Source organism: Vanellus vanellus (genome assembly GCF_965231255.1).
Source record: "Vanellus vanellus genome assembly, chromosome: 5".
NCBI lineage: Eukaryota > Metazoa > Chordata > Aves > Charadriiformes > Charadriidae > Vanellus > Vanellus vanellus.
The window spans coordinates 6,863,911-6,886,076 of record NC_138910.1 but is presented as its reverse complement, the minus strand read 5'-3'; the positions used below and the strand labels follow the sequence as shown (position 1 = coordinate 6,886,076).

Genomic DNA, 22,166 nt, shown 5'->3' with positions numbered 1-22,166 from the left:
GAGACAATGGCAGACTTTTGTAAATCTGAATTTTCAGATTAAGATGCAAATTTCTGAGATCACCTAGGTTTTCCGGGATTTTGCTAAGCCCCTATTGTAGGATTTGAAAGTTAGTTTTCTAAAATGCTTCCAGTCGTAAAGCTGTAGGACTACACGGAGCCTTGTGTGTCCTTAGCACGCCAACTGTTGACTCGCCTGGGAGCAACGTACAGCCATTACAGAGGACAAAGGAGAACTCAAGAGTAAACGCAACTATAAGCCAGCATTTCTCCAGGTATTGCACTGATACCTCCACAAATAAATGCTGGAACATTAGCAACTTAGAAAACCGAGCATTTGGCTTTAGCAGTTACTCGGCAGAAAGACACTACAGGCTGGACCTAGTGTTAGTTAAGCATTATTGAGGTCTTTCCCATGGTAGTCACTGAAATTTCTCAGTAGAAGCAGGATCTTATTTATTCACTTTTCTCCAGACCCTGGGTAAAATTGCCTGTTTAAAAAAAATGTGAAGAAATCTGGAAATTTATCTGTGCCTTCAAATTTTAATGAAAGCAGAATAACACAGCACTAAAAATCTTTATAAAATGGTCTGTACCATTTTAAAATCTTGTTGTTGTCAGAAGCAGCCATTGTGATGGTATCACTACAGCTATGGATCATGAATTTGAGCCTCGCCATAGACAGGTTTGATAATAAATGTAGGTTTATTGATGTATGAGAAGGGTTTTGGTTGGGTTTTTTTATGCTTTTGTGTGATTATATAAGGGTAAAAGGGAGAGAACTAGCAATTTCTTCACACTATATCTTCCCAAATGGAAAACGTGCTCAGTGCCAGATTATCAATACCCAAATGATCGTCTTCATTGTCCTGCTGTTACGTTATCTTCAACCTATTGGGAGCTGCAAAAAAGAAATGAGGATTCAGCTGCTTAAGGGACCATAGAAGAAACAGCCTCATGCATGTGGTGTCATGTAAGAAATATTATGTGCAAGCATTCAAATGATTTATGATAGTTACTATATTTTCTTTGGAATTTTTATGTAATTACAGCAAAATCACAATCCACTTTTTTTTTTTTTTCACACTTTTGACTTAGGTAACCAAAGTTTTTATTAACCAGGGAATGAAGAACATGTTTTTGAAAGGGATTAAGCAGTGAAATGATGAATGGAACTGTTTCCAAAGCATGCACATAAAGTGATATCATCTAGCTAAGGCTGATTTCTGCTCCGTCGCTTCAACAGGAAAATAGCTATATTGCTGAAATGATTCGGCTTAGGCTCTATTATTTGCGGTGGCGCTTGACAGTTATGGAGTTGGAATTCAATTTCTTTCATCTAAAGCAGGTGTGCCTTAAAAAAATCACTCTGCCACTTCTGTATAACGCATGGAGATTGTTGGCTTCTTGCCTGAAAACGTTTCAGTGCACTTATCCCATTTTCATACAGCAGAAGTTGTCCATGAATATCATCTTGGTTTAAATACATGAGTGAATTTTCTTTATCCCAAAACAAGATAATAGATGATATGAAAAGCTTTATTTTATGCCAACACATAGATTTAAAGACCCGGTTTGAAGGGCAGTTTTGTAGAAATCTATATTATAAAGCACATAAAGATGTTGATATTAATTTATTATTCAGGACAAGAAGAAAGGTGCTCCTTAATCTTGATGTATCTGTATTTGATATGACAGGTTAACCTTGATATTAACATCATGTATCCGAATTTTACTTCCCTCTTTGACTCTAAAATATCTTACCATAGTTTCCAATAGTGATGTATCCAGGTAGCAGTTGTTTATTTGTGAATAGTACACAGCACATTTATTTTATCTGAAAAGAGAGTGCACTTCTACAGGTGCCTGCTGGGATTTACACAATGAGAGTAAGGATTTGATTTTACATGGAAAAAATGTGTGTAATATCTGGAAGAGTGATATACATTTATTGAGGTCAAATAAAAAACATATGTGCATGTCTGTGTCATATTACATATTTCCATACAGCTACATACACATTTACACTAAAATACATACCTGGATTTTAGATGTGTATATATTTTTGTGTGAAAAATTTATGGATGTATATTTATATATAAAATAGGATGTATAATGAAACATAAAATGCTGCAAAGACCCTGTCCTACTTTCTTTTGGTAAAAATGTGTGAAGGAAGTTGGAGCACACACATTTAGTACCAAACAGGACAGAAACTTGCAAGTATTCATGTTACACATAACTGTCTGCAGTCACTCCAAACCCCCATTCTGAAGGAATGTGTTAACTGAAGTCAAAACATATCAGGGAAGACTTTCAGTAGAGTGGTTTCTCCTTTGTTCATGAAACTCTAATGAGAGCTGAGGAAAAACATTGTAATTTCCAAATCAGTAATGCTCTTCTGTCCCCTTTAAACTTCAAGAGAAGTTATATTTTTATTGCAGGGAAAACATCAAGGCAGTCCAAAATGAACAATTTTGTAAGTTTTCTTTCTTCATAAGCTTCTCTGAGATTAAAAGGGTGTTCAAGTATTCATACACACTACAGATTTTCATTTTACTGTGCACTACCATAGTCCTGTAAACCAGTGGCAGGTTTTTGTCATCAGTAGGATGGTCCCATAGGTGGAGACCTCCAGGCTAGCAGGGACCTGAGCTGGTGAGTTTGCCTGGAAGGGTGCATCCTTGTGGAGATTTATCCAGACATGCCTGGAAGCCAAAGCTCTTCGGTGCTCCCGGGTCTAAACAAACTACAGTGTATCAGGGTGCCTCTGAATACAGTCTGAATACCTGAACAAGTATACGTGTTGAAGGTATTCAGTGATATGATGAGGAAGTCACAGTCATTTTTCTTGTTTAAATAGCATTACCTACTCTTACCTTCCTTTGTAATAAGCAAGCAAATAGTCTGACATATGCGTGTAGCTTGATACTGTTTATATTTGACTTTCCCCTTTTTATCTCATGTTACTTCCATTTATTTCTGAGATAATTTATGAACAGGCGTGCCATTTTTTCCTAAAACTCCCCAGCTGACTAGCTTGTATATTCACAGATGCTGAATACAGCTTGTATAACTTGAGCACCGTGATTTGTGATTTAATGTCTCTGGATGTATAAATGAACAAAGTGATAGTGATGTTAAGGTCATTAACTGCAGCAAAGGGTTGCCTAATATGAGAAACTGTTTATTAAAAACATCTTGTACTTTCAGGCTGTACTGAAATCAATAATACGTTTAATCTTTGGAAGGCACTCACGGGGTGCGTTCATTGGGAATGAATTGCCTGTTGCAGTTCGATTTACTGGTAAATTCCAGTGTTAAAAATATCTGCTATAAGATTTGCCTTTTCTTAATTATTATTTTCTGTAACGGGCTGCACTTCTTGGTACCTTTGTGCCTCAGAATAACTATTCGACAGACAGGCAAGTTTAGCACATTAATATTTAAACTGTTATTGGGAAAATACACCATCATGAGAGCTTGTAGTGTAATATTATGCACCATTTATATCTAACTAGATAACATTGTTTAGCTTAAATTAATTCAGTTGGCTTAATTAATGCTATTACTTTAATCCATTTAGAAGAGAAAAAAAGAAAAAAAACCAAACAAGGAAAGCGTGATGGTATCACATAGGACAGCAGATACAATAAGAATTTCAACTTTCTGAAAAACTTCCTGTTGTACAAATGACACAGTGATTGTCGTAGTCTCTTTTGGGTACTCGTGCCAAAGTTTTTAACCGTGGTTCCACTGGAAAAAAAGGCTTATTTAATCTGTTTTGTTTGGGTCGCCCCTTCCAGCCCTGAACAAATGTGCTCTAATGGCTGTTTTGAATGTAAAAGTCAGCAGGAGCATTTGTCTTCATGTCTGCCACGAAACTTGCTAAATTATCTGGATCTCTCAAAGAGTCAATACAAATTAAAAACACGCAAAGGGTTTCTAAGAGAGTGATTGCTATTCTAGCAAGTTCATTAGCCTTCTGAGGAATGCTGTTGGCAGGCTTTGTTTAGCAGAAGTCCAAAACAAAGTAAACCAAAAATGTCAGAAAATGAATTGCAAATCACTTGGCAATATAAATGTGAGAACTAGGATGTAGATGATGAATAATTTGGAAAAATGTATATTGTTCCTGCAGGAATCTTAACTGCACAAAGGGGAACTATACCAACGATTATAGCAGAGAAAAGGGAAATACTTGATTAAGCGAATATGGGCCGTCCAACTTTTCCAAACGCACCAGCAAAACCAGACTCCAGACACTATTTAGTTTGTGGGAAAAAAAGGAGTTCTGCAGTGAGGCCTTTTTTATTCCAATTCCTTGTTTCTGTATTGCCTTACTGTTTCAGTCTATGCTCTGAAAAAAAAAAAAAAAAATCGCTCCAATTTTGTGAGACTAAGTTGGAGACAACCAATAAAGTTTAAAGGAGGAAATCAGTCTCCTGAACTGGAGAAGTGGCGATTACCTTCTGTCTCCTTCCCTAGGAAAGGGGGGTTGGCACGATTCGGTTAGCTGCACATGCAATCACCTAGAACATCTCTTGTCAGCTGCTGCTGAGGGAAGGGAAGAGGCTGCTCCACTCCAATTTAATCCAGGTTTTTTGACAAATTTTACATGCCACTGCTACTGTATTGTTCCCATTATTTGAAGATTCGTAACAGAAACAGAGCAAAGCGTGAGGTTTAACTCCCATAGCAAAACATAGTGGTAAATCTCACAAGAAGGAGAGAAGACTGCAGACGACACAGGCAAGGCTAATGGGCTCAGTGCCTTTTCTTTGGTCTTCATGGAAAGGTTAAATGTGACAAAAAAGTTTAGGCTTATCAGAATTAACAAGGGAACAGGAATGCAAAGGAGAGTAGGAAAGGAACTGAGTATTTAGATGCAGAAAAGTCAGATTTAAGCCCTGTTTACAAGGTTAAATGACCAGGCAATAAACTGGTATTTGAATTTATGGTATGCTATCTACTGTGCATTAACTCCCCATATGGAAAGTCTTAGCGTATAACAGCAGCTTTACATGAAGCAGCTTTTCCAGGTCAAAAGGACCTCATAGAGTTTACCCCAGTCTATTTACAGATGCATTTTCTAAGCCATCAGTGATTTGCTTTGAGAACTCCCAAAGGATATAAATAGTCCCAATAAACGTAATACATATCTTTAAAAGAGTGGAAAAAAAAGAAAAGCAAGTGAACAACAGCCAAAGATTCAGACTAAGTTGGTGTCTGGAAAGATGCTGACACAAGTGTAATAAGGTAAGCAGCCACCAGGAGTAAATAAGTTTTTCACTTTAGGGAGACTTCAGACATGACTCAACAGTCATGCCAGTAAGTATGATTCAGATGAAATAATTAAGGATTAAGACCTGTTTGGAAAAGTATTATTAAGGCATAATTTTATCAATAGTAGGTAGGTCCTGCTTTTTCTACTATTCACTACTTTCATTAGCGTCTTCGACAATGAGATGTTACATTTTTGAACAATGTCACACTTGGAGGCAGTGCAAACAGGCTTGGAATTGAAAATCTTTTTGATAAATGGGTGAAACAGCTTGTTATCCATAAGGCAAAATTAAGTAAAGACAATAAAGATGGTGCTTATAGAGGAAAAATCAACTGCACAAATGCCAAATGGGAAATAATGAGAAAATCAGGCAGGGGAGACTGCGTTCAGATATGTAAATGTTGCTGAAAGAACTGTGATGATAACTTTTCTCTGTGCCTAACAAGGTTACCCCAAGAAGTATCAGTTTTACTTAGAATCATAGAATCACAGAATTGTCTAGGTTGGAAGGGACCTTGAAGATCGTCTAGTCCAACCGTTAACACTGCCAAGTCCACCATTAAACCATGTCCCTCAGCACCACATCTATCTGTCTTTTAAATGCCTCCAGGGATGGTGACTCCACCACTTCCCTGGACAGCCTGTTCCAATGCTTGACAACCCTTTCGGTGAAGAAATTTTTCCCAATGTCCAATCTAAACCTCCCCTGCTTGCAGCAGATTTTGGTTTATGTTCAGTGTTAGGAAAAACAAAACTGTGCATTAAAAACGTAGTTAAATACTTGAACAATTACCTAGATAAATTGTGAGATTTTGGAGAAGTTGATTAAAAACCTGTTCAGATTGTTCACTTATACCTGATCCAGTCTGATAAATTAACTCTTGGGAGGCCTATCATCCCAATGTTTCTACGGTAATATGGGTATGACTTCCTGTGTTTACAATTTACTATAGTCCATGCTAGTAAATGAGATTTGTATTTTAATATCTCTCATAATTTTGATTTTTTTTGAGGTGTAGATCATTTGCTTTCACATATTATAAGCCATGTAATTTAAACTACACACCATTAAATTCATCATTTTTATTACTAACTTTGATCCTAGCTTTCAGCAATGCTCACGGAATGAAGGAAACCTGTTAATTCTCTTTTACTCAGAATGTTTCCTTCTTCGCATCAAAGCAATGCAGGTTCATATCAGTGCAGCCAATGGGTATTTCTGTAGAATAAGCCATGAAACTGAAAAGTGCTTCAAACAGTCTTAAAAAATGTGAGATGAATCATTGCTAGAGAGACCCCTATGTTTACATGTGTCATTGATGGCTTGGCATTTTGGACATACATAATATGCAAAGTCTTTTTCTGCTTTCTTTTTCTTTGAACAGTGATTTATTGTGCAATAGTTTATTCATGTGAAAAAGGAAGCCTGTTTTTTTTGATTTAATATTTTCTGTTAAGTGCAACAAAGTTCCACTTCATTTGTGAAATGACAAATATCATACTTCACACTTTCACAACTAGAATAATGCTCTAAAGCAATCCTGGTAATCATGGTCTGCTGTATCAAAAAGGGCAACTCTTGACCTACCAAGGGAAAGTCTTCTGGATATAAACACCTGCAGAGAATAATTCCAGTTTATCTTGGCATATTCCTGCTTCCATTTGGAATTCTTCTGTTAATTATTTGAGAAAATGTGCACCATATTTTCCTAGGCTACAGACAACCCCTTTAATAGATTTTTTATATATAGAAAATTACAATACCTACTCATCTTATCTACAACAGCTGCAGTTCAGTATTGATATAGGAGCTGTAAGTTAGTATGAGAATGTACTTGTTAACAAAATCCATATAGAACTTTAATTCTGATATAAAAATATAATAATCATTAACAGAATAAAGCGACTATCTGAATAGATTTTCATGCTTTCTTTTAATGCATGATGTAATTGAAATGAAAATATGTTGATTTTTGCCCCTAGCCTTTGAGTATAGATAAACGACAGGTCAATCTGCCTTTTTGAAAGCTGGAGGTTGGGCCAGTCAGGACATCTGAGTGGAATAGCGTTTGAGTTATGGGAAATGACTGTGGCTTAAAAATGTGAACCTTGACAAAGGCAAACGTGAAATGTTTGGGGTGTTTGTGACTCTGGAAAGGAGGAGGTTCTCTGAGCAACAGAGGGTGCAGGAAATTAAATAAAGCAGTACTCAAAATAGAAGGGGAAAGTCAAGTTGATACATACCATGTTCAGGCACAACAGGCAAGACGGAAAAAAAGGTTTTGCCTTCATGGCAATGTGGGGGACAAACTGGACTCAAAGATGTACACTGATGTGATGGTCAGGTCAAGCCTAGCTGTCAGATGTACTATAGCCTTGCAAACCAGTCCGTCAGTTAGGCATGGCTTATCGTTTTTTTGGGGGGGATGAGGATATGTGCCCAACTCAATGCTTCCCAAATTCATGCAAAAAAAGTTTTGCAAGAACCAGCCTTCAGTTTGCTTTGGTCAATGCCAGGAAGAAAGAGTTCATCTTGGAAAAGAGCCTCTACCAAAGATACTTGGAGGAGTGAGGTGGAGCCCTCTCCCACCACAAGAATTGTTTTGGTGTTTTGCCACTTTTGGATAGGTCTGTAATGACATTTAATGTCGAATTTGAGGTCAAGCTCAGCAACACGAGGCGGGCTGTCTGTGGACATTGGAAACTGGAGTGGAGAAGGAATGAACAAGACTAACTGCTGCTCGCAGACCTCCTGGGTGCAAGGCCTGAGATTTCATGTTGAGAACAAGAGGCAAAGTTAGGAAGGCACAGCGGTGACAAGCAAGGGGGGAGACGTCTGGTGAGGAGGAACAGGTTGCCTTTGCAGTTTAGAAAAGCTTCCAGGCTTGGGCTGGACTGCAACCGCCTATTTTTCTCCAGGGTTCGCTGTGCAGATGATTAGTGGGTTCGGGTAGGAGCACTCTGTTAAGGACGACCCTAACTACCAGAATAGACACAGCTTTCGTGGGTTTTATATTTGAAGTATTAAACTGTTCCTTAAGGGAAAATTTTGTATACAACTTGGATACAGGGTTATTTTGGCAGCTTAGCAGTCATTAAACTTCCTTCAAACTATGTGGTAACCTTATTTACATCTTTCATAAGGTTAAAAAGACTTTAATCCATTTTCCTGTAGGCTATTGCAGTTACATTTGGTTATTTTTGTCCCTGTTACCATAAGAATCGGTGGGTTTGGACCTTACCTTCTTTTCACATGCTGAACCAGTATAGCCACTTCTGCAAGCACAGACATTTGGTCTTATGCATCTGCTTCCAAATAGACATTTTTGCTCACAAAGTGCTACAAATGAAAGATAAAGATGTTTAGAAATACACTTATTCCAAGTCTTGTAATTAGAAAGGGAATATTTAGATATTTTTGAAAATGTTGTGACAAAATATATTATGATTCTGTAGTTTCATACAATGGAAGAAAGGGCAATAAATAAAAAAATATTGAGGCATTAAAGATGGTTTGCCGTGGGCTTTTTCATGCCTATGTGTCTGTTATGTTTACAATTTTCTTTATTTTTTCCTTTTATCCCCAACGATGGGGATAAAGAGAAACCTGTGCCAAAGTAATCGCCTCGGCTCAGTCAGGAATGGATCAGTGCAAGGCCTAATTTTGAAAGCCAGGATACATTTTGGGCATTGATGATTGGGTCAGATTTGAGCCAAAATTGATTTTCTTTTGTTCCATTTGAAATAAAATAACAGCTGTTAAAAGATCTGTTCTTGACTTGATATGAAAAGATATGTTAAATATGTACGCCCAAAGGTGATGCTATCACAATAAATAAAAGGGAGAACTTGATGGATTGCGTTCTTTACAGCTCTGGAAACCAGGGCATAAGAACATTTAATTTCATGGTCCCACAGAATCAGTAATGAGCTACTTATTCCAAGTATAAAGGAATAAGAAAAAAAAATTATCTAGAGTACCACTGGTGTACTTATAGGGGCCCATCCATTTGAAGATATTCTGTTGATAAAAGAATCTCTTTTTTAAGAGAGAAAAAAGATAACAAATTAAATTAGTCAAATTTCAGCCAGTTGTTCATCCTTATTAACAGTTTATATTATTATGACATTGTGTTGGCATAGAGGAAAGAGAACAGCCAATTCATAGGGCATCGATTCAAGAAGAACACGCATGTCATAGTATCTTAATCAGATCTCATGAGTTAAACCTTCTATAAATATTGCCAGAATATTGTATCCTAGTTACAGGCAGTCAAATGAAATGCCTTCAAAACTGGTCAGATGTGTAGCAACAAGTGGCTGCTTGTATTTTCTTGTGTGACAGAGGCCTATAGGAGGCTGCAAACCACGCACCATTAAGACAGATCTGAAAATAAAGTAGGGGCATGTCTATGATCCAATACCATCTCCTTCATCACAGAGCAAAGTGTTCCATCGGATCTGAAAGAGTTTCATGTATCCCCATGAGGGTTTTTTTCACAGAAAATCAACTTCAACAAATTGAGGGGCTGAAGGAACAAATTCTGGAATTTCAGTTTGTTAGACTTACGTTCTGGTTTTGACCCAGATTCAAGCTCATGCAACTTCACAGAATCCCAGAATGGTCAGGGTTGGAAGGGACCTCTGGAGATCATCCAGTCCAAACCCCCCCGCCAGAGCAGGGGCACCTACAGCAGTTGCACAGGACGGTGTCCAGGTGGGTTTGGAATGTCTCCAGAGTGGGAGACTCCCCCACCTCTCTGGGCAGCCTGTGCCAGTGCTCTGCCACCCTCAAAGTAAAGAAGTTAAGATGGAACTTCCTTCATTCAGGTTTGTGCCTGTTACCTCTTGTCCTATCACTGGGCACCACTGAAAAAAGACTGTTCCCATCCCCCTGGCACCCTCCCTTTAAGTATTTATAAGCATTGATAAGATCCCCCCTTAGTTGCCTTTTCTCCAGACTAAAAAGACCCGAGTCCCTCAGCCTTTCCTCATAAGAGAGGTGCTCCAGTCCCTTAATCATCTTCTAATCATCTTTGTAGCCCTTCCAAGATCTGAAGTCTCAGGGATAGACCAGGCCAGGAAAATTGCTTTAGAAAAGGAATAGTGAGATCCTAAGCCATCTAAATGTGATTCTTAGAGTTACACTAATTGCTATAGTGACCTTGGAAGGCCAGCAACAAGACGTTTAATAACTTCTGAAATTTGTCCTGATTTTGTTCTATCAGGATATCATGGCAGCTAACGCTCAGTGAGGAGGTTGAGATTTTACGAGGGTAGGGAATATTAAAATCTAAATATGTATACTGAACTTCAGGCCTGACTTCTACGGGACAGTGGAGTGAAGAAGCAGACTTACTGCCACTCTACACATCTTAAAAGGAGATGCTGTAAACAGCTTAGTAAACTGCTACTCTTATGAGTTCAGTCAGGCAGGAGAGTTCATGCTGTGACAAAACTACTGACCCATACCATGTCCAGAACAAGAACGTGCAGAGACCTGGACGTGCTGGTGACCTTCAGGTCCTCCTTTTGAAAAATCCAGCTGCGTCTTATGGTTACCTGCTGTAGGGCTCCAGCGACCTGGAGCTAGTGACTTGCCTTCCTTGTTTACGAGCTAGTTGATTTATTTCTGCTATTTTGAAAAGGTGAAAGTGCTGTTTTGTTGAAACAAGTTTTTATGAAGCAAACTTGTTTTTCTTAGGTGTCTGTTGCAAAACGCTCCTTAAGATCCAGAACGGGCAGCTCCAAACCTCTGAATTTCTCCTTTTTCTGAGAAGGGGACACCCAAGTTTGAGTCCTGGCTGTGGATGGGGCAGAGGAGGAATGAAATTATGGCCAAGCTAGAACAGTGTGCCCATCATCTGCCGACTGCTACTTCAGCTCCTCCATGAGCTTTGAAATAACTCAGATTTATAACTGGAAAAATCTCAGAGTTTCACTCACTGGAACAAAACCATTTCCCAATAGGGAATGTATTGGCAGCAGAAGGGGCTCCTTGTGCCTGCACAAGGTTTTGTTTTGTTCCACTGTAGTTAGCTAGAAGAGAAAGAACTGTGTACAATATTACTTCTACAGAGAACTGTGTATGATATTACTACTATTCATTCGCTATGAACTTAGGCTGGGGAAAAATGGAAGTTGAGTCTCCTTTCAGCTTGGTAGCGGATAATATAAGAACAGGTAATGCAAAGAGGGGTGGGCTCTTCTGGAGACCCCTATGGCAGCTCAGGGTGCCCAGGTGTGCATGGGCAGAAGAACAGGCATTAGATAAGGTACCAGGCTTTTTTTTCCATCTATGGTTTCTTTGATTTTCAGTTGAGGCAAACAAAGAAAACAAAGGAAAAAGATTTCCTCCTTTTTTATCTTTTGCTACCTGCCTGTCTCTCCCTCTCCACCCACTGCTTCCTGCTGTAGTGCTCAGAAAAACAAGAGCTCAGTTAGGAGAAAAGTTAAAAACATTTTGGAAGAAAATTGGAAGTGAAATCACAGAGGATAATAACATAGCTGAAGTTCAAATGAATATTTCATAAATGTATTTACAAGGGATGCTAAGCCACTAAACACTAAAAATGACACAGGCTATGTATGCATTATCCTGTACAGATTCAGCAAAGAAAGTCATTTAATAAGCTAAGCTTACGTTAAAATTATAATCAATAAATGCCCATTACAGAAAGAGATTTATCCCTGGGTGTTAAAAGAACAGAGCTATAATTTGCATGCGAACTACCTTCTTTTTTAAGATTTTTCTTTTTTTTTAAGGTTTGAAAGGGTTACGTAGGAAAGCTAGAAAAAAGCCTGTCTGAGATGTTGTTCAATGCAGAGAGAGAGAATGAGGAAGAATGTTGAGGAAATTATAAGGCTATAAGCTTGACACTTATAACATGCAAATAAAGAGAAGATATTCTGAAGGGCAATGAGGAGCCGGTATGGGTTCAATAATATTAGAACAGAAGATAGCAGCATGAATTTTAATGATGAAGATCCTTCACAACTATAACCTTCTTATACTTTATAATTAATTATTAGAATTATACCTTGATCCTGCATTCAGAACCTTAAACAACAGACACATAACCCTGGCCAGAAGCTTTTTGACTTTACTGGGTTGCGTTCTGGCTACATATGTCAGTGTAATCAGGGTGTACTGCCAGGTCTTCACCGCTTCGGTCTAATGTTTCTTTTCTAGCTCAAGGAAACAAGAGATGTGAGTTAACACCGCAGGAAGCAAGGGGAAACCACAGGCATGAAGTACCTAATATGGAATGGGAAGGAAATCACTGATGAAAACATGGTGATACTGGGATACTGTTTCTGTGTTTTCAGAGAGGTAATTTTGGGAATATTTTTGCTGCTGTCTTGAAAGCTAAAAACAGAGTCAGAGGGAAAAAGCTTCCAATGGAAGAAGCCTAGACTGTGAAGCTGCTGGTGTCTATGGTTGAGACATTGAATATTTCAAACAACGTTTTTTAACCTGTCCCCCCCAAAAGGTAATTTCCCTACATTTGCAGTACAGTCTGAAACTTGTCCATTATTCTTTAAACTATGACCATCAAAGTCATAGGTATTTATCAAGGATAATGTGTGTATTCCACCATACACCTTATTTGTTGGGACAAATGACCTATTTTATTGATTCTCTTTCAGAAGCCATTCTGTTCAGTTACAGATGAGTGGGGAAGAAAACTATTCTCTTGACTGACCTCTTTATTTACAGTCTGATAAAAGAGGACTGTGGTGTTTTATCTGTTACCAATGTCTCTTAAAAGTCTCCACTTTTACTCTTGCCAAGCTCTGCAGTTTAGTTGTATCCAGAGACTGGTGAAACTGTAAGAAAAAAAAGCCTGCACAGACGTCTCTGGAATGTCCGTGTGAATTTGACTGATTGTAGCATTAAGAAATTCATAATTCACTGCATTAAATGGACATGCAATTTCATTGCACATCATTGCAAAAGCTGCAAAGTTTTTGCTTGTGTGATTGCATTTCCAAAATGTAGCAGACCTGTTCCAAATTAGATATAAGCTCCTTAACGTGTAGTGACTACTTCTGACAACACGGTCCAGTCTTGCTCTCTGAGACATTTTCAAAGTACTTTAGACATAAAATTATTCTGACTTAGACGTTGCCAATCTTCATCGCAACAGAACTGAAAATCTGTTCTAGGTTACTGTCAATGGTGGTGTCCACTGAAAGGTTGAAACATTTTGGAATATCACTTGTGACACGAGATCTATGCCCATTTTTCCTGGTGAGAGAGGCATCAGTATTTGCACTTGTAAGTTTTTAAATTAATTATTAGGGACCTAAAAGTAGAGGATGTTGTGTTTTGCTTTATTTGGTTTTATAGAAGACCGAAGTGCGAAGATTTAGAGATTTTATTGCGGCAGCTTTATCTGCTGCTGCCTCCCAACATCTTGAACTGTCCATGTAGGCCTTGGCCTTTATGAGTTAGAAAACACACTCATGAGGGTGATCTGTGGCTTCTTATTAAAGATAAATCAAAAGTAGTTGTCCAAGATGAATTTTCAGTATTTTTACATTGTCTCTTTTGTTGGTTTAATGGCCTACTCTGGCTAACTATCTCGGTATAGAGGACTGAAAGAAACAATTTTTTCCTTCTATGAAATGTCCAGAAAATAATAGTGGAAGTCTCCATGGATCCTTTGATTTAGTCTCCCTACTGGGTGTGTGTTAGGAAGTTAAGGAGGAAAAAAGGAGGTTCGGTGTGTAGATGAAACCTGTATCTGTGTTTCCACCACTGCCACCCCGATAAGGGCAGCTGTGTGAATTCATAGGCTGAAAACAAAGAAGGAAGCCGGGGTTACCAAACCTCCTCCTCCCCTTGAAAAAAGTCCCAGAGAAACAATACAGGCCTGATATTGCTTCTGGGCAGTGCAGAAGGTACAGTGATTGCCGGGAAAAGTTATCTGGATTGATACTTGTAGAGTGAGATGGAATTTTTGGATGAAAAATTGAGATAGAAAAAAATTAGACGAATAATAAGAAAAATATATAATGAATAGATAATATAAATTAAAAAAAATAATATATAACCTAATAAATAACATGTAATATTTGAATATAATAGACAATATTTTGCTACTACTTTCTTATAAGGTGAATGTTTTGCTCTGTTGTTGAGTTTAACAGCCAAAGTCTGTAGTTAATGTGATGCAAATCGAGACTGTATTCAGCTTTGTTGTTGATACTATAGCGAGGCACAGAATTTGGACATACGCATTTGAGCAAGAAGGGGGTACCGAGCACAGGGAAACCTCGGGGGCTTAAATTTGACAAAGCAGTTGTGCACAGCAGAGTAGTGTGATGAACCAAATGCCTACTTGCCGGACATGCACTGGTTCTGGCAGAGCGTGTGGATTTGGCCCGCTATTCGTGTGCTGCTGGGAGACGGGAAAGAGGCCAAAGTAATAAGAGAGCAACAAAAAGAGATGTAACCAGAGGTTGGTTTCAGTCCTCTCCGCTGCTGCTAGCCCCCTGCTTGTCAGGGCCAGAGCCGAGGCGAAGGTGAGCTCTTCTTCGAGCAAGGGAGGCGCTCGGAAGGGTTTTTAAGTTTAGGCAGATAAATGCGTTTTTTTTTCATTGAGTTCTGGATTTGGGCTCATAGCCTCCCATTAAAACACGAACCCAGGCTTGCTTTCAGGGGTTATAATTCTATGCAAAACTTTATACCTAACATCTGTGAGGATGAAGACTTTCTTGTTCCCCTGCTTGCTCCCTGCCTCACTGTGAATGCCCTGGAGCCACATTATAAGACCTCACCATCTGCTCTTTGACAATAGTCCTCTCTCTTTCTATTTAAAAAAATGGAAATTCCAACCACTTGGTGGTTATTTGGGTTTGCTCTGGGACCTAGGAGGTACAGCCAGCTCCTTTTGGATGAAAAGCTGATTTAATTCTCCACTAGAGTGAAAACATGGGAAGAAACGGTAAAAAGAGTGACTAGCAAGTGAACAGATTTGGTGCAAAGTTTCAAAGGAGCTGGTTAAATAGATACATAAAAAGTTGCCTAAGCTTGCGTGCCTCCATAGTACAGCAGAAATTGTTAATGATAGTAAGCCTCACTTGCCTTTCACGGGAAGAAGCACAATTTGTTTATTTATTAAATAAACTGAGTCAAGAATATGTCATCAACTAATAAATAACTTTAAACATTACCGTGTTTGAACTAGAAGACAGCTGGCACAAAGAAACAATTACACAGCCACTGGGATTTAACTGACAAAAGATTTCCATAAGTAATTACACTCTGCGAGTGTGAGAGGAAAGAAAGATTGCCCTTTAAAGGGGATAATGCCTTGATATTTTCCTCGTGCCCTTTTTACTGTAAAGGTAATAACATACACAAACTGAAGTGACCTTGCATGTAACAGGCAATAACGGGTCTTTTCCTATTCCAGGTCTTCCAGTCTCTCCACGTGCAAACACCTGCAGCCATCTCCGCGGTCAGTTTGAACATGTAGCATTTATGGGGTCTGGCTCTTAGGTTAGCAGATACATAGAATTTCTTTCTGTGCTTAACGCCATCTGGGTGCACAGAATGAGCTACTCTATTTGCTTTTGTGCCTGACCCTTCTTTTTTTAGCTTATATTTCATATTTTTTAATTTAAAGACTAGTAATTTTGTCTGACAGGTCGAGGTCAGTGTCCACATAAGTAAAAGATGAGTCAGGTCTCTTTCTCAGGCTGATGCAGAATTCAGAAATATCTTTGAAAGTAATAGTTTTACTGGCAGCATAAGAGAGTTTTGACAAATAAGAGGCAGAATTTAGGTGCTAATCATGTAGTGGTTGACTTTTACATGTAATAGAATCATAGAATAATTTAGGCTGGAAAAGATCGTTAGGATCCTCAAGTCCAACTGTAAATCTACCACAATATACACATAGTAGAAAATTTAATGCATAAAGATCTCTGGTGCGATGTGCATGGCTACAAAACTTTAGTAATTAAAGCAGCACTTACGCGTCTGGCACAGCATTCCTGCCCATCCTCCGGAGCACTCGCAGATGTTTGGACCTATACATTCTCCACCGTTCAGACACTTCTGCAGGCAAACAGCTGAACAGATTGACATGAAACAAGTGAGAAGACGTACACGATATATCTGGATGTTCAAGATCTGTCTGAAGGGTGACCTGCTAGGTTCTGTTCCATATGGCTAATTTCTGAAGAAGCGAATGTGTTCTATCCATCAGATAATCAGTGTTCAGTATTCTTTGATATTTGCTTCTTAAGAAATTTATCTTTGATGACTGTCTACTGGGAGCTCTGCTATTTCTAATGCTCAGCTCACCATCAGCTAAGAATACTCTCCATAAGATATATTCATATGTGTTATATGCATATTATGTGTTCCAAGGTATAAAGATATACATTCTCATAGTAAAGTTTGATATGTTTATTGCATATATTATTTCTTCAGAGATCCTGAAAGACTGAAGGCATGTTTCGGTGTATATGTGTGAGAGACACAGACCTCCTTCAGAATTTCTGAATAAATTATTAATATTATAATTTCAAAGCACTGATTCCGAAATCACATTTACCATCAGGACTCAAAGGGTAAATAGTCAATATTTTAATCTGGTTTACATACAGTATGTCATCTTGATAATAAATTTATTCAGTTTATCTGTCAACATCATGGTAATGAATAGCCACGTAAGAAAAAATACTCCTTAAAAGTATTTTAGGGTGAGAGGGGTTTTTTTTAATTACATTTTTATGTAACTGTAGTCAGATCGGTTAGAGTTACAGAGTACGAACACTTCATGTCCAGATTATACACCATAATGTATCTGGTGACCTTGAGAGTATATCAGTATGGAAGGCTTTATAGCAGGCTTTAAATAGTTCTGTATTGTGAAATATATGGCATTTCTCTGTAAAATATAACAAAATATTCGAAGCTGTTGAAACATAAAATCAATGCTTCGAGTTTAATACTAGAAAAATGAATTTCCGTAACAAGATGTATAACAGACAGCTGCGTGAAGCAGAACCAAGGGCTCCCCCCCCCAGCTTTGTTCCTTTGCAAGCATCGAATGTTTAGAGCATTTTGTATCACCTGTGCTTAAAACAATTTTTCTGCAAACCGCTGAAGTAGCAAAATAGGTTCTATTCACTATATTGTTTTTTAATATTAAAAGAAGATTACAATTGATGTTGACTGGCCTAAGTAATAATAATCCGTTTGATGGGCAGTAGAGGTGCTTACGTTTATTGCAGTGCTTTCCCCGCCAGCCGGACGGGCAGTCGCAGACATTTGGGCGCACACATTTCCCTCCGTTCATGCACGCGGGATCGCAGACACCTACAGACATGTATCAAAGGAAGAACATGGTAGCTGGGAAAGGAGGGAAGACTTTACTAGAGGCTTATTCACTGCCTTCCAGAAGGTTCAATTGGTTGTAAATAAGAACAAGAAAAGTTATGTGGATTTGAGAAACTGAAACACAGAGGCTTGATAGCTCCCATAAATCCTTCCGGAAGATGCTGTGCCTTGTGTGGAAGCTCTTTCGGGGAAGCTGCCTCACCAGAAGAATGAGAGAAGCATTAATTACAACGATTCTCAGAAAAACAAGACAGACGTTTTCTGTGGCAGCTGTGGACAGACCGAATACTTGTTAGAGCTTTCCCTACTTGATCGGAAAACATGTTCTTAGATGCTCATTTGGATAAGAAAAGACTTGAAGGGGATAGATTGTTTTCACACAATTTGGGGAACGTTTTTGCATTCAACCAAGCTTAAAGACTAAATAGATCTGTTCCTCCATTGCCTTTTTGCACCATTATTTGTTGAAGTACTCACCTTTTTACTCTATTCTTCCATACAAATAAGATGTGAAAGCTAAGTTGTTCTTTCAACCACAGGAAGCCAGACGATTTTTATTGCTAGATTTCATTAGAAATCTAATTGCTAATTTTTACATCTTAGATTAAGCCCTGTATTTATCAATATTGTTTTTTTACAACATCCAACAGTAAAATCTCAGTGTTGTGGCAAGTCAAACATCTGCAATCCCAGCCCACTTTGATATAGGTAGATAGCACGGGCAGATGCCCAAAGTCCTCATCTCCTGTTTCTCCTTGCCTGTAAGCGTAGGAAGGGCCCATCAGAGGCACCAAAGTTTAGAAACATGGCAGTGCTGGTATGATGGGAGTGGGAATGATTTGCCTTTTAGATGGAAGAAGGCATTTGATAACGAGTGGAGCTGTGTTACATGGTAAAATGTTGGACAGGAGTATGGGTGTTGAGTTAGGAGGAGTCCAACAATGAAGGTTTGAGAACGTGTGTCCAACAGCTTTTGCCATATGTAAAGCTTTATAAGCACGATGGCATTTCCTGGTGACTCGTTATCGACAGCGGTAATCAGCAGCAGTCCTGCTTGCCTACGGAGCCGGGGGGCTGCTGAACATCCAGCTCCTCCTCAGCAGGGAGCCGGCTACTTGCTTCCGCAGGCACCGAGGGGGCTGACAGCTAAAACGGGGCATTACAGGGCCTTTATTAGACTTAAGGTTGTGATGTCTTTTGGCACATCAGCAGTAAGAACAGAACTTGAATACTAATGCTGTAGCAATTCTGATTTTCAAGTCATCGCTACGTACAGGGCTCTGAAACTACCACAACCCTCCCTCAGAACTTTGCCGTAGAAGGTGGGACCCTGCAAAGAGCCTCAAAATGGGAATGATTATTAAAAAATAGAATGCAAAAATGCAGCTAATGTTATTTGATGAGAGAATAACCTTCTGTTCCTTTCTCAGGTATGATCAGGCATTTTTGGACAGGTAGATTGAGACTCCCTAATCATTCCTCTCATGCACTGAAATATTGCTTTTGTGGCTTTTCACGTCTTGCTCTATTCCTTCAGCGCAGATGCTGCCGCACTGGCAGCTTTTAGCGCTACGTTCTGCTCTTGGTTGGCTGCTACATTTGCATTTTGCTCTGTGCCAAGGCTCCTGGATCCCTCAGCATAGCGACCTGCCCTCAGGCAGGGCAGACTTACCCAGGCTTATAGGGGCTGCTTGGATCCAAGCCCTTAAACTGTCCTCCTCTTTTTGCCTTCTTTCTCTGCCTCTCCTGATCCATGCTGTAATCTTGGCCTCTGCTCACTAAGGTTAACAGGGATCTACAGTTCTTGCTGAACTATCAAAAAGTGCTGCAACCACTAGTTAAAACCCAGATGAGTTCAAAGTGTTATGGCAACCATAACTGCGAAATCATTTAATCTTTTATTTTCCCTCTTCCTTTTGGTCCCCCTTTTGATCTCACGTCTCCAATAACAGACTTCTGACCTGCAATCTTATGTTGTGTTGTATTTGAGTTCCCATTTCAGTTATAAAACCGCTTAGATATTCAGAATTTAGAAAAGATGACCCCAAACCATAAACTTTAGATCTAGATTTCAAATGAACTTGTGCTTTGTGATATTCATGGACCATAGTCTCCCCAATGCTAACCTGCTGTCCCAAAATCATGCAGTACAAATCCAGGGATTTGATTTGGAGAACACATGAATCTTGGACAGTGTCTTCCCCCCACCCCTTAAAAAGTAAAGCCAAGAAAAAGTAACTAGAAGCACAGTATTATTTGTTCAAATGGGTGTTTCTCTCTTTTTTTTTTTTTTCTGTCCCTTACATTTTCTGTGTATTTTTAACATTATACAAACAATTCAATTCTAAGATATTACTGGTTGTTTTGTACTGGTATCAGATTTTTTAACTGATGTGACAACAGATTCTTCCTTCAATTCCCAGGAGTCAAACTCGTGTGCTTTCTGATTCACTTTTAGTTTTCAGTGTGTGTATAACTGAACTTGTTCCAGCTCAATTTGCATTGTAACTCAGCAAATCTTTAAGTAGTGGGTGAGCTCCAGTCTTGGTCTGAGTAAAACACAACAGTGCAAACTGAGTTTAAACTTGGGATTTATTTCTCTCTTTGTTCAGCTGCCTTAAAAATGAATAACTGACTATGAAAATATAGCATAAACTTCCTTTGTGTTGTTTATTGCTTACAGCATCTCTCGCTTAAGTGGTAAACCTGAAGGAGTTAAATTCAAAGTGAACTAAGGGAAGTACTTAAGTGGGAAATTTAGGATCAGAGCCAAACCTGTTCTACACTGGAGGGGCACTTCTGCCTGCCTGCCCTCCAGGGCAGGTACTTTCTCTCCTTGCTTGGGAATTCAGGAGCACCTTTTTGTAAATGAATGCAGCGTTATCTCTCCCCTTTTCACGTTTCCTTGTTCTCCCTTTCTTTAACTTTCTTAAATACAATTCCATCTCAATACCCGTCAGGCAGACTTCCACGTTTGTTGATGATAACTCGTTTGGATCCTTTCTAGTCCCACTCCTTGGCCTCTGTGGAGAAGCTCCAATTTCAAAATAGCAAACAAAAATGTTACAGCCTCTCACAGGAAAACTAAATAAATTATCAGACACTAGGAGAGCAAATTGAATTATTGTAATCCTCCCAGGCACTGGCATGACTTTGAAAAGACTTACAATTATTTTTTTCTCGTCCTCCTAAGAAAGGTCTGGCATCTTGACCCAAAGACAACATTGGTTTGATAGGTTTTCCACCTGCCTTGGGGACTAGCCCTGACGATAAGGATGTAAACACGTTTGTGTCTTCCCTTTGTTGCAGGTTGGTAGGGTTATAACTGGGGGTAGGGGGAGTCCTCTACTGTCAACGCATCCTGGGTGCAAGCATGTTTGCAGCCAGTATCACTGAAGCCTTAATCCCATTCCCCTTGCTGTCAGTGTCAACATTTCCATGCTCTTCGGTAAGAACCAAAGCACAGAATTGCATATGCAATAGAGGTACTCAATTCTATAATGCACCACAATTCTATAAATCCACCATTTAATACTAGAAAAGACTTCCATGATCTTTTGTTTTCCAAAACGATTAAGTTAGATAAGCTAAGCCTATGTTGAAGGTGGTAATGCAGGTTAAAGAAAAAGCATGATTACATGCTGTGATTCAGGTCAGGGGTGATTTTGATAAAGTAACAAGCAGCTGCAGGTGTTAAGATAAAATATAGGTGTTGCATAGAACATCATACAACATCTACACAATTCTTCTGTGCACTGAAAGGCATTCACAAGTTGCTAAGGTTCCAGTTTTATGCAGCAGCTATTTGTCTTTGATGGCTTTAATGCATTTTGACCTTACAGTCACTTAAAATTTCCGGTGACCATTTTCATAGCTTATCCCCTCTAGGCTGATTTGACCAGTGAAGTGCTTCTTGCAACTCTTTTTATCAACCTTCATGGAGCTCCACAGTTCAACTGTTCAGCCCCAGCCTCTTTAAGGTAGTCAGACCTCCTGCTTTGTCAGCCAAAGGGAAGAATTTTCCTGCAAAATAAATATTTCCAGAGATTACTAAAATTCTAAAACAAAAGCCCCAGTGAACACCTTAAGTGTTGTCTGTAAAGTCAAGTTGGTCCTCCCGGTTTAAGTAGCATCAGCGATGGACATCTAAAATTCTGATATCTTCCTTTGCCTGCCCTTCTTGCCATTCATTTACAGTAACGGTTCATCTAAAAAAAATACACAGTATTAAGCAAATTATCCCTGCTATGCAAAGCCAAAAGGGACTGGGGCAAAGTTAAGTACCGGGCATGGTTTGCTGGACTGCACTTGCTGTACCCAATTGAGAATAATCTCTAACAAACAACCACCATTTTTGCCAGCAGTAGTTGCTGATTAGTTTACAGTGATTAAAAGAAGCTAGACATTTCCTTCAGATTCCGACTGCTTCTGTGGATTAGCAGACAAAAACTTTTCAAGTTGAACCTAAGCCACCTTTTGATGCAAATACCCCATTACAACTTTTCTCGCTAGAAGTAGA

At 39.0% G+C, this 22,166-nt stretch overlaps 1 protein-coding gene across 1 annotated transcript in view; it reads right to left on the bottom strand.

The window, feature by feature from the left end:
- Positions 1 to 828: 828 nt before the first annotated feature.
- The window catches only part of LOC309672680 (von Willebrand factor D and EGF domain-containing protein-like), a 191,516-nt gene continuing 170,178 nt past the window's right edge, over positions 829 to 22,166 (bottom strand). Inside the window, exons 26-29 of the mRNA XM_082484244.1 lie at positions 17,531 to 17,626; positions 16,276 to 16,371; positions 8,529 to 8,626; positions 829 to 900 (exon numbers count right to left, since the gene is read on the bottom strand). Coding sequence (XP_082340370.1) covers positions 886 to 900; positions 8,529 to 8,626; positions 16,276 to 16,371; positions 17,531 to 17,626 — 305 coding nt within the window. The 3' untranslated portion in view covers positions 829 to 885. The remainder of the gene's footprint in view (positions 901 to 8,528; positions 8,627 to 16,275; positions 16,372 to 17,530; positions 17,627 to 22,166) is intronic.